General features: G+C 52.0%; 1 protein-coding gene across 1 annotated transcript in view; it reads right to left on the bottom strand.

The window, feature by feature from the left end:
- Positions 1 to 12,326, bottom strand: part of SELP (selectin P) — a 32,998-nt gene extending 20,672 nt beyond the window's left edge. Inside the window, exons 1-4 of the mRNA XM_070395709.1 lie at positions 12,254 to 12,326; positions 6,129 to 6,219; positions 3,890 to 4,276; positions 331 to 438 (exon numbers count right to left, since the gene is read on the bottom strand). Of these exons, the coding sequence (XP_070251810.1) occupies positions 331 to 438; positions 3,890 to 4,276; positions 6,129 to 6,219; positions 12,254 to 12,256 (589 nt within the window). The 5' untranslated portion in view covers positions 12,257 to 12,326. The remainder of the gene's footprint in view (positions 1 to 330; positions 439 to 3,889; positions 4,277 to 6,128; positions 6,220 to 12,253) is intronic.
- Positions 12,327 to 12,814: the final 488 nt, after the last annotated feature.

The following is a 12,814-nucleotide window of genomic DNA, read 5'->3' as shown; positions in this document are numbered from 1 at the left end:
TCCAGCCCTTTTAGCTCAGTCCAATCGGCCAGACCCCAGCAGCAAGCTAACCTACACGTTGAAGTGTCTGCCCCTTGGTAGTCAGTGCAAGTCAGAGTGAGCAGCAGTTGAGCGGCCTTAGCATGTCATTAGCATATTACGCTTTGATTGGTTGAATGGCCGACTGGACAACTGAACACTTGGCATATTAGGCTTTTATTATATAGGATGTTCTCCCCACGGATACAGTGTTTTTAACCCAGAGTGTGTGTCTCGGGGAGCCTGAGTCGGGCAGAGGGACAGGTGGTAGAGACAGCCCATGACCGCAATGTGGGTAAAATGGGGCCTCACCGTATTCACATTCTGGTCCGTAGAACCCAGGGTGGCAGGAGCAGGTGTAGTTCCCGATGGTCTCCACGCACTCCCCCTGCTGGCTGCAGGACGTGTCCTGGCAGGAGGCTGCAGGGGCAGAGGGGTCAGAGTGTGGAGAAAAGCGGGATCCTTGCTCCAGGCCACAGCCTCTCGGGGGAGACTGCTTTGGCGAGACGGCACTGCGCCTCGGGCCCCGGGAGAGCAGTCTGTTTCCCAGAGAGGGTGCCACGTGGCTCCAGTATAGGCTGTGTTTCATGTGGACACAGAGGGACAAAGGGAGCCACAGAGAGAAGGGTGGGCAGAAGCTCCTCCGTGTGCTACCAAACAGCTCCTGGCTTTCCAGCCAGCGGCACTCAGAACGCCATGTTCATCCGGAACCTCCGACAGATGTCACAGCATGGGGCTGGGAACCACATGGAGTCACACGTATGACCTCAGTCCTGGCTCTGCTGCCTACCGGTGACCTTCCTGTGACCTCAGGCAAGTTCCTGCGTGGAACCCAACCTGCCCATCTCTTCCATCTTTTGCCCGTTTCAAATCTATGCCCAGTACCACATGGTGAAGGAGCTGAGGAGCCATGGGAGGCGTTCCAGCCCTGCTCCAGGTCAAGGGCAGACAGTTTTATGAGCAGTTGTTTCGAAGGTCTAACTAGCCGGGAATGGGTGGTGCAGAGCCAGCTAACCCACCGGCCTCCTCACCGAGTCTGTGCCCCAGGTGGCGGACGGAGAAGGGCCAGCGCTGCTTTCCTGCAGGAGGCTCTGCGAGGGCGTGTGCCCTGCAGGGTAGGTGAAGGGTTACTGGTCTAACTGATGCCATCAGAGTGCTGAGAATGTTTTCATTCCTGTTTTTATTGATGAGGTCAGAGCCGGGCACGGTCTGTTGGTCCACTTTGGGTTCCTATCACAAGAGGAAACCCAGCCCTAACCGGTTTGGCTCAGTGGATAGAGAGTCAGCCTGCGGACTCAAGGGTCCCAGGTTCGATTCTGGTCAAGGGCGTGTACCTTGGTTGCGGGCACATCCCCAGTAGGGGTTGTGCAGGAGGCAGCTGATCGATGTTTCTCTCTCATCAATGTTTCTAACTCTCTATCCCTTTCCCTTCCTCTCTGTAAAAAATCAATAAAATATATTTAAAAAATAAAGAGGAAACCCATAGGTCACATCGAGCACTATTCGAGGTGATCTCTATGTTTCCTCTCGACTCGGAGATGCTCTAAGTCTAGGAGCCATGCAAGGTTCCGCAGGAGTTCCCATGACAACCAGAGAGTTCGGTGACGCTGCACTGAGGCACTGGGAAGGGTTCAAAGTGAAGAGAAGGTGCAGGAGGCAGCGGTAGCTGGTAGAGGAGGCGTGGTCCTCGCCCTCCCTCCTGCTCACCTGGGCCCACCAGGGCCTCGCAGGAGCAATGCCTGCCGCCCGGTGCTCACAGAGCACACAGCTTCGTTCTGGCTGTGGCTCCCCAGGCTCTCTGAGCTCTAGGGATGAGAAAACAGAGAAAACTGTATCTAGTCTACTCCAGGGTCTCCATCCAGTTAGCAAGGTCTCTATTCCCTTGGAATTCCAGGAAAGACATTAATGACAAATCAATGACTCAATCTTCTTTTGCAAGCCCGTTCTGAGGTCTGACAAATCCTGACATTTATGGAATTATTCAAACTTAATTTCTTGTTGCAGTTTACATGTCTGTTCCTCATCTATCGCCCACAGGGAGCTGATGGCTCCCTGCACCCTTTTCACTGTGACGGCAAAATGCCCGCTCGTGGTAGTGGGGACGAAAGCCAACTGCACGCGGGTGAAATGGTGCCAGTGAGTGATGCTCGCCAGTGTTGCAGGGCACAGGGCTGGCAACACTCATGCCAGGGATGTTCAATCTCTTTCCAGTCCTGTAATTGTCTGCACCCTTTACTGGAAAAGATGGCCCAGCAGCCATGGGTGCTGGAGGTTGGGAGGGGAGTGGGAGCCAAGGCATATCAGAACATCCAGTGGCAGCTGCAGGGACCTGTGGAGACAGGTCAGCTCCCTGACAGCAGGGAGCAGACTGGGAGAGCAGGTGCATGAGGAATATTCTGCAATGTCCGTCCTGGCCTTTGAAGACTAGCTTGTTAGCTAGTGAATTTATTTAATATCAAATAAATTAGTTATAGTATGGGACCTGACTACATGACAATGCATTTATGCATATGTTTTCCCTCAGCTAAGAGGCTTGGGTGAGGAGTGGGAGAAAGTGGAGGGAATAGTAGTGTTAATGCTGTTCCTATTGTTGAGGGCTTCTAGGAGGAGGTGTTTATAATCTAAAGAAATGAGAAATACACAGCACAATGTGGTATCTGTAAGATGGCTTATTAAGGGAGGAGCTTCAGAATGCACAGGGCTCTCCTGCTCCGGGTGGTGGGCCCCTTCCCTGGGCACTCCCTCCCATGTGCCCAGGTGCCAGGGCAGGAGGGCCCCCCCCAGAGGGCAGCCACCCAGAAAGATGGTGCCAGTCCTGGCACTGGGCACCTGGATCTGGGAAGACCAAGCTTTGGTGCATGTCTGCTTAGTCTGGAACTGGGAGAGTGAGAACCAAATACGCTCACAGGATCTCACCTTCAGTCACCTCTTTCCTGACCCCCCACCCCACCAAAGTCCACCGACCTGAAGATATGTTGTCATTGAGGGGAACCTATGAAGCGCCTGTCACCTGGGTCACGTTCTCAGATTGTCTAGTGAGAATGCAGAGCAGAGTGTGGGCGCCTATGCGGCTGAAACGACAGCTTTGAAGTCAGCACGGGTCAAGCTGGCTCCAGCATTGGGGGCTTAGAACCCAGGGCAGGTCCCTTCATGGCTCCAGGCCTTTCCTCGTCAGCAAATGAGAGGAATGGAAGGATGCGTTGAAGAGCCTCATGGGGACTAAATGCCACCGATAGGAAATGGCCTCATGACCTAGTAACTCTGCCTGGAACATACTGATGTCCAGCGGTGTCTCTAGGGTCAGGGCCGAGTTCCCTCTCAGCTTACACTCTCTCTTCCGCTAGCCCAGTGGTCGGCAAACTCATTAGTCAACAGAGCCAAATATCAACAGCACAACAATTAAAATTTCTTTTGAGAGCCAAATGTTTTAAACTTAAACTATATAGGTAGGTACATTGTTATTAACTTAATTAGGGTACTCCTAAGGCTTAGGAAGAGCCACACTCAAGGGGCCAAAGAGCCGCATGTGGCTCTCGAGCCGCAGTTTGCCGACCACAGCGCTAGGGCACAGAGTGCAAAAGCTCTGGGCCTGCGTTGTAGAGACTACAGCTTCCTGGGCGCCTGGTCCAGTAGCTACTCAATGAGAAGGGTGGGCCGGATGAGAGTCAAACTCCCTTCTGGTTTCAAAAGTCCAGTTCTCTCTCATCCGGGTCTTCTGTTCTCCCAGGTGCTCAGTGATGCTGCTTGATTGGCAGTCTACTCTGTTTCATGTCCCTGACTCTGACTCCATGGTACTGACCCAGCGGCTGTAGTCTCGAACCAGGGACGGCGTTTTTATTAAACACACAAGTTGGGAGTAGAGAAGACCTACCTGTGTAGCACAGCGGCCGCTTCTTCCTCCAGCACGGCTCGTCGTTCCACCTGCCGGGGGCCGACGGGCTCTTGATGTAAATCTCCACGCAGTCCTGGTTGTTCTTCTTGTTGTTGGGCTCGTGATCGGCCCAGTTCTCAGCCTCCTCGGTGAGCGTCTTATTGGTTCCCACCCAGGTCCATTTATTATTGATCTTCCGGATCCCAATCCAGTAGTAATGGCTGTAGTAAGGAATGACATCATTGAGGTAAGCAATCTCATCTTTATTCTGGATGGCCACGAGATCGGTGTAGTACTTCTGGCAGAACGTCCGGGAGGCATTCCACGAGTAGGCCTTGCTGCTGATATGATAGGTCCACGCTGCCACCTCTGTCTGGTTCATTATTTCTACGGGAAGGAGAGGGAGGGCCGGTTAGTCGACGTTTCTAGCCGGAGGGGCGTGAGCATGAGCACAGCTCTGTGGAGTTGGATGAGTTTCTGACCAGAGGACCGGTGCCCCAAACATGACCCTTTATGTCTAATCTGGTCGTTTTAGGGAAAGAGTGGTTTCCATCTTTCACTTAAAAGTGAGCATGAAGCCACAATAGAAAAATGCCCTCGTGGGGTCATAAGATACCAGAATCAGAAGGGACCTTAGAAGTCATCTGATCGCCTCCTTCTGTAAGTGGAGGGGGCCTGGCAAGTCATTTGCCAAGTTCACATTAAATGACATGTGAAAGGTCTGGGTGGTGGCCTCGGATCTGCAGATCCCAGCTGCTCACATGGAAGCTAAGATGCATCAGGCCCCGGAGCCTGCCTGCTGGCCCTGCTCCTCAGCCACCACATTTAATTTCTTAGCCAAACAGAACTCCCACTTCCAGGCCTTGGCACCTGCTCTTCCTGCTGCCCGGGCTGCCGCCACCTGTGCCTGCTACGCTCCCCCTCGGGCTTTCTGTGACCCCCTCCGGCCCCCACTGCCTCCCCTCCGCCTCCGCCGCCCTGTTGCTGTGTGCGGTAGTGTCTGTTTCTCCGACCGGGTCCACACCTGTGGAATGTGAATCGGATGGTGCTCTCTTTGGAGCTCTGGCTCCTTTACCGCAAGCATAGAGCTTGGGCCTTACCAGGCTCGGTAAGTACTGGCTGTGAAACCCCAGGCTGGGGCAGCGGCGGGTTAAACGTCAGACCTGGCTTGCAGTCGTACACGCATCCCACTGCTCGCGGCTGTTTCTCTTTGATAAATTACTTCCTCCGTCTCTGCTTACTCACTTGTGAAAATTTAAAACGGGCCTTTGAAAGAATTGTTGGTGATGTCAAATGAAATAAAGAATGTGCCCTTCAAGCGCACGAAGGGCACGCATGACGGTGCAGTGTTATCACAGCCAGCGGAGCGCAGCGAGCAGGGGCCGTTCCCGTGCGGAGAGGTGGGCATCAGCAATCAGGCCTGGAAACGGCTCCCTTTCCTGTTTATAAAGTCTTCTTCCTACTCAGCCTCCTCTGCTGCCGCGTGAGGCTCTTGGTGGCCCTCCCTCCTGACACCTTTGCTGATTGTTCTGCCACAAGACTTTGTTCTGCGATTGCCAGGGCTGCGTTATGACTTCCACCAGCTCCAGGGAACTCTGCCTTTGTGGGCCCCTTTTTCCATAATGTTTATTAAAAACTACATTTTAGCCCAGCTGGTGTGGTTCAAGTTGAGCATGGTCCTGTGAACCAGGAGGTCATGGTTTGATTCCAGGTCAGGCCACATGCCCGGTTGCGGGCTCGATCCCTAGTGGGAGGTGTGTAGGAGGCAGCTGATCAATGATTCTCTCTCATCATTGATGTTGCTACCTCTCTCTCTCTCTCTCCCTTCCTCTCTGAAATCAATAAAAATATATATTTTAAAACAAACAAAAAAGCCTCTATATTTTACAACTGCATTGGCATAAAGACGAAACTATTAATATTGTATCCTATAAACTTTTTCTTTGACCTACTAGTAGAAGGAAATATTTTTTAAAGAAATTGTGGGTCTGTCAGAGTAACGTGGGCCTGGGCCTCTTGTGCTGGATGGATGGGGAACTTGGTCCCAGACGGATCATTCCAGTTCTTCCTGAAGCCTTGTCTCACAGTGGGATGGTGGTGGGAGCATTTTTCCTTCCAGGAATCTGGGCTAGGACAGCTCCCCATCCTCACCACAACCGGCTTCCATCCCTAATTTCTCCCACTTGGAGAAGTTACCCTAACCACTCGGGGCCTCATGCAGGGTTAACAGAAAGGTTACCTGAGAGCAGGGCTCCGAGGCGGAGGAGCTGGGCGGCTATGAAGACCACGCCCCGAGACCTCCAGCTCCAGGTGGGGCTCGGGCAGCGAGCCTGAAACGAGAAGAGAGCGTCCTCCCAGTGCGATTGTACACTCCAGTCCAGAACCGTTATGCTGGGTTGCCATCCTGCCCGTTTCCACTAAGCGGGTGGCCAAGCCCTCTTCCCACTTCCTGTTTCTCGCTGCTCTGCATCTGAGTCCCACCTGGTTGGACTCCACACCGATGCCGTGTCGTTTCTCCCTTCATTTGACGCATATGTGTTGAGTAACTATTTCATGCTATTTATATTTTTCTTCTATAAAACATTTTGTAATGTGATTGTAAAAAAACAGTCATTATTATTTTGCAATAATCTCCCTTTAGGAACTGGTGTGCCGCACCCAAGGATAATGGGAAGTCACACGAAAAGGGCCTGATCCACACCGTGGACTGTGAGCACCGTGGTGCTGGGCTGGGCTGTGGCTTATAGACCCACGTTTGGCCTTCCTGCTTGGCCATTTCAGCAGGGATCACAATACCGTCCAGCGCTCCATAGACATGCATGTGTACATATATATTTCTACTCGGATATATCTCTCTCCCCTTGGATCTGTAGCCTGTATTGTTTTCTATGAGTTCCTTCTGCTGGGATCTCATCAAATCTATGAACATTTTTTAAAAATCTTTTTCGGTAAGTCAGCTGTAGAAATGCTCTTCTTGCCCAACACCACCGTGTTGCACATGAAAACATGAAAGATTGGAGAGTCTAAAACGATGGATTTGAAATGACAGCAGCAGAGCCTGACTTTGAAACAAGAGCTTGACCACTTCACTCTTTTACCTTCATGCACCTCCAGGCCTCCACATCCATGCTGCGCTGTGGTAGATGGCAGAGCATGTGACGGGCCAAGCCTCGCTGCTGCCTGGGTGCCCCTCCACCACACCCCAACGCATCTATCAATGTACGCACTTGCTTAGCATTGAAGCTGTATCGCTCTTCCAGCCAGACTGCCACCTAAAACCCTCCTGTGTAGAAATTCTGAATTGCATAGCCCATGCTCCAGTGATGGGTGTTGCAGGGTGTATGGTGTGTGTGTGTGTGTGTGTGTGTGTGTGTGTGTGTGTGTCACACGCACTATTGACCACAGGCTGACTAGATAGTGGGGCAGACATGACTCAAATCAGGGCAAGTCTCCCAGGCAGTGGGTTATGGTTGTATAAGAAGCCTGGCACTTTTCCATCTTGGAGTTCCTGAATATTGGCTTTGGGACCAGGGAAGGAAGACGGGGGATCTCCTCGTCCAAACCCTTCACATGGATCCTATTGGCTGCACCTGGTGACGAGATACCTGGCCATTCTCCAGATTTCCACTTCACCCTACAGCACTGCCTTAGATGCCACCCCTTCTCTCCGGGACCGGCACACTCATCGGCTAACCCCTCGCCTCTCCTCAAGATTGCCCGTCTCCCACCTTCCTCTAGTGTGCAGTCAGCATGATATTCCTAATGCAAGCATCGGGTTGCATTGCTTCACTACGTACAACCCACCAGCTGGCCCTGCTGCCTGGGCAGTCCATTCACTGTCAAGATGACACACCCGGGTCCTTTAAGACGGGACCTCCCCTATTTGTCTAGTCCAACATTTCTCCACTGGTGTGCTGCAAGGATTTTTAAAACAGGCAATACCTGGCTGCTTAGTCAGGGACACTGCCTCTTTTCTCTTATGTTGTCAATTTAAAAAATGACAACAGCCAACACTACAATAGCCATCCACTGTGCACGATTCAAAATTATACCTATTTTTGCCCTAGCTAGGTTAGCTCAGTGGATAGAGCGTCAGCCTACAGACTGAAGGGTCCTATGTTTGATTCTGGTCAAGGGCACATGCCCGGGTTTCAGGCTTGATCACCGATGTGGGGTGTGCAGGAGGCAGCGGATCAGTGATTCTCTCTCATCGTTGATGTTTCTATCTCTCTCCCCCTCTCCCTTCCTCTCTGAAATCAATAAAAATATATAAAATATATTTTTAAAATTATACCTATTTTTTGTCAGATTGGCAAAAAATATGTATATATTTTGGTGTGCCTTCGAATCCCAGCAATTAGTCTATGTGTGCCAGGAGGCAAAAGGGTGGAAAATCGCTGGTCTAGTCTCAGCTCCTGATATGACCCCTCCATCGAACCCCCCAACAATGAAGTCACAACACAACGTCGTGTAGTTTCCTGGATGTACTGTATGTTCTCTGTGTCCTCGAGCCCAGAGCACCCCCTCCTCCCATGTGTGCCTCGCTCTGCAAGTCCACACACCTCCTCCGAGGAGCGGCCATCACCGCATCCGTCCTCCCTCACCAGGATCAGAGCTCCCTCTCACCACCTGGGCTTTTCCCACCGCGCACTTCAATGACTGCTGATTTATTACATGCGATGATGTGTCAGCCTTTGTTCAAGGCACTAGTGTTAACATGATAAAAACAAACGTAATTCCTGTCCTAATGGAATGTTGTCCCATTGAGGAAGACAGACAATGAAACAAACATCAATAAATATACAACAGTGCGAAACGAGGAAACAGGAGATGTAGAAGGCAGTTATAAGTGACAGGGAGGGAGTGCAGGTGGAGTCGTGTGACAGAGGGCCCGGTGGTTACGTTAGACACGGAGGCCAGGTCAGGGGGCGTGCCGCCAAGAGCACAGTGACCAGAAGAATCCAGCGGCCAGAAGCAGGAAGAAGCACATTAAAGACGGAAGGAAAGCGATGGTGAAGGCTCTGGTGGGCGCTAAGAGTGGAGAGTGTGGAGAACAGGAAGTCATCGGGGTGGCTGGCATGGAACGGGCAAGGGGGAGAAGGGTGTGAGATGAAGCTGGTGACGTTTCACCCTGGGAAGCAAAGCAGCGGGATGAGACTTTGTTCTAGTGCCATGAGAAGCTGGAGGTGGAGGGGGTGGGGCTTCAGAGAGGTAGTGATTTGGACCGATTGCTGGTGAAATTGCAAGGGGCCAGGTCTTGTGCGTCTGAAATGACAGTCGCAGAAGGACTCCAATGGCCAGGGTTCTGGACAGAGAAGCATCCTGAACCTCTGCATCTGCCCATGGTGTAGGGGTGAGTGAGCAGCAGGAGGGTGCTCTGTGAAAGCAGCAGGCTGCTGTGACGGTCCCCGTGAGAGTGCAGAGGCCTGGCTGGGGCTGGGCCAGCGGGAGTGCGCACGGGGAGCACAGGTGATGGTCATTGAGGTGACAGAACTATCCAACTTGTTAGCAGCGTCCAGGCTTCACAGCCGATGGAACAGTATTTCCCTACGTTTCTGGGTGGTGGTGTTGGTGCACGGATCTTAGTAGCCCCACATAAAAAATACAAAATGAAACACCGTGAAAAAAGAGGTCTCTAAGCCGAACAGAAAATTAGAAATAGGAACCGGAGGAAACCAAGGACATCGACACTAAGAATTAAAGCATATATTTAAATTAGGCAGCTGGTCACCATTACTCGGGGGAAATGGCACCATTAAAAGGAAAGTAAAATACCAAACTTTTTAAAAAGTCTGTTGGATAATGGCTGAGTTATCTCCCCACAAGTATAAAGGATTGTTTTGTACTCGATGTTATAAAATTTCTGTTTTGCCTTTTGACCAGAGACGTTAGACACCTCAAAGACAGAGGAGAGAGTGTCATCTAGGAAACCACCCTGCGCCTACTCTCTGGGCCAGGGGTGGGGAACCTTTTCTCTGCCAAGGGCCATGTGGATATTTATAGCATCTCTTGGGGGCCGTACAAAGCTATCAACTTAAACATTAGCTTGCTATTTTTGGTCAAACATTTAATTAACTCACCCCGAATGCCTTGGCAGGGCCAGACCCAATGATTTCAGGGACTTTATAAGGGACTCCATGAGCTGGCCGTTCCCCACCCCTGCCCTAGGGTGAGCTCGGGGGGTCTTCTCTCAGCGCCGACTGTTACACAGCAAGCCCTTGTGATCTCGGAGGGATTGACAAGCTCCCACTCACAGAGCTCTGAAGCTGGACATTCTAATAGCCAGTGGCCAGCCCAGGAAAATATGAACCATTTAGTTGCATTTTGAGAAACAAGTAATGGAAGGAAGAGTAAGAACTAGATGCCACAGATCTAAGATGGGTAGAGGTATAAATGGAAGAGAATCCAGCCCGGCTGGTGTGGCTCAGTGGTTGAGCATTGTCTCATGCACCGAGGTCGCCAGTTCGATTCCCTGTCAGGACACATGCCCCAGTTTCGGGCTCCATCCTCAGTAGAGGGGGGAGGGGGGCAGGAGGCAGCTGATCTATGTTTCTCTCTCAGAGATGTTTCTATCTCTCTTTCCCTCTCCCTTCTCTCTAAAAAAAATAATATATTTTAATATACTTAATCTATTTTATATTTAATATATTTTAAGAATGAATAAATGAAAGAGAATCCAGGCCTGCTCTGCTCCTCAGCCCCTAGAACCTTGACTAACACTAGCACCATTTTCCTGTATGTTTCCATCAGGAGCTCCACCGCCGAGCCCTACCCGACTGAGAACACCCCGCTGCTAAACCTTAACCTCTCTCCACAGGTCCTAGGGGCTGATTGAAGCCACTCTCTGAACTTGAGCCAAATTACACACATGGTTTCAGGTTCCTGAATCCCTGAAAGTCAAATGTGTTAAAGAGCAAAGGAAGAGGTCGTGCCTTTGTGACATTTAAAACAATTCCAGGGCGTGGCGCCCTGCACTTCACTGCAGAGCCCATCTCAGCTGAGGATTCCACGAGGAGTTTCTGAGCATAAAGCCTGGTTGGTGACAGGTGGGGCTCTCTCAACCTGGGCCCCACATGGAGGTTGGGGACCCCCCTCTGGTTTTCCACGGAGTTTGGTGCTTATGTGGATGTTTTCATTTTATCTGGGAAGAGGACTCCTTTCATCTGAATCTCAAAGAACACCAAGACCCAATAGGTTAGCCTCCCCCCGAAACAGAGGAGGACCCCGAAGGGAACAGAAGGAAGAGAGGGATGACTGCTCATTCATTCAAGTTGACCAATTCAGGAAGCCTAGGATACGCCAGAGATAAGACAAGAGTGACCCACATGCTTATGTCATCAGGGTTCAAGCTCAGGCCAGGCTGAAACCCCTTCCTCTTCTCTTCATCGTTCTCTACCCGTCTCCCGACAGAGTCCTCGGCACGCAAATTAGCAAAGTGTCCTCGTTACAGGAATTAGCAAAGCGCACTGCAGTTGCAGCAGGGCGGTGGGGAATCAGGTACGAGGCGTCCCAGAGGAAGAGACTCAAACACAGAGACGGGTCCTGCCCAGCTGCCTGGGCTGTGGCCCTGGGACTGCAGGAGGTACTCATCTCGGCTCATGTTAAGGAATTAGGCCTTTCTCCTCGGATCTTCCCTGGACCCAAGCCTCACTAAACCCAGGCACTTTCTCTTTCTCCAAACCATGGTGGGGAACCTTTACTTACCAGTAGCTATGGGCCAGGCTCAGAGCTACTTGCTTTTAGCGTAATTTTATTTCATCCTCATAATGACACTATAGAGCAGAATACTATTTAATCATCTCACAGAGGAGGAAACTGAGTCACTGGCAGGACTGAGACTTAGGGCAGAAATTGAGACCACGTGGACATGCCCCACCAGTCCCAGCAGATGCCTGGGGCTCAGAGAAAGAAATAGGAGGCAGGGGAGGGGAAACCCAGCAGCCGTAGGCGAGCCCCAGGCACGTGCTCAGCCTTGCGTTCAACCCAGAGAGGAGAGCATCCCTGGAGAAGGGTCCAGGGATGGAGAAGGGCCCAGGGATGAAGAAGGGTCCAGGGGAGTCCCCGTGAGCCATCCTGGACTCCAGAGGCCAGGAGCCCAGGGGCAGACAGCGCCACACCTACCCGTGCAGCTTCAGTGAAACCCCAGCCCCAGCCCAGAGTCCCTGGAAATCACCTCCGCTCCCGAGAGTGCGGGGAGGGTGGGTCAGGCGACGGCAGGCTTTGCAACCCTCACAAGCTCTGAGGGCTCGTCCACAGAGAGCCGCGAGCCTTGCTATTCCTCATTTCCTGACCTGTTACCTGTCCGAGTCAGCCCCAAACCCCTTCATGTCACCCCCTGCCCGGAGGAAAGAGACGTGGACTTACCATCTCTTCTGCACCCGGCTGGTTCTGCTGTCTGCCCAGCCCTGGCGCCTCCTGTTCTTATAGTCTTGCTGCTGGCCCTCAGTGTCAGTTGTTTAGAACAGCAACTTCCTACTCACTTGCCAGAAATCCACCACAGCCCTTCCCACGAAATGAAAGCTGATAACCCAGGAGCAGAGCTGGAGGCGGGCAGAGCAGTGGCCGAGGGGCAGGGGTCGCACTCCCATGGGGGATGCTCTGGAGCCGGGCAGGTGTGACTCACTGCCGGGCATCCCCGAGGAGCAGGCAGGGGGAGCACCCTCACCGGGGTCAGGTCCCCTTTGATGATGACATGAGCCCCACCGTAAGGTCACTTGTTTGGAAAGCAAGCTTTATCTTGACTGTAAAGACTTAGTGTCCATTGTCCACTCATTTAGAGGCCCCAGCGCCTGCCTTCGATCCCGGCAGCTTCTGGGGGAGGGAGCAAATACCGCAGGACAATGATTAGGCAGGAATGGAAAAGGCCACTGAGGGATTCTGGCAACAGTGGGCAGGGGAGATTGCTGGAAAGAGTTTTGAAATGAA

The sequence above is a fragment of the Myotis yumanensis genome, unplaced genomic scaffold (assembly GCF_028538775.1).
Source record: "Myotis yumanensis isolate MYYU_CA2020_CCGP unplaced genomic scaffold, mMyoYum1.0.hap1 SCAF_17, whole genome shotgun sequence".
Lineage (NCBI taxonomy): Eukaryota > Metazoa > Chordata > Mammalia > Chiroptera > Vespertilionidae > Myotis > Myotis yumanensis.
This window is presented reverse-complemented; position numbering and strand designations above follow the sequence as displayed.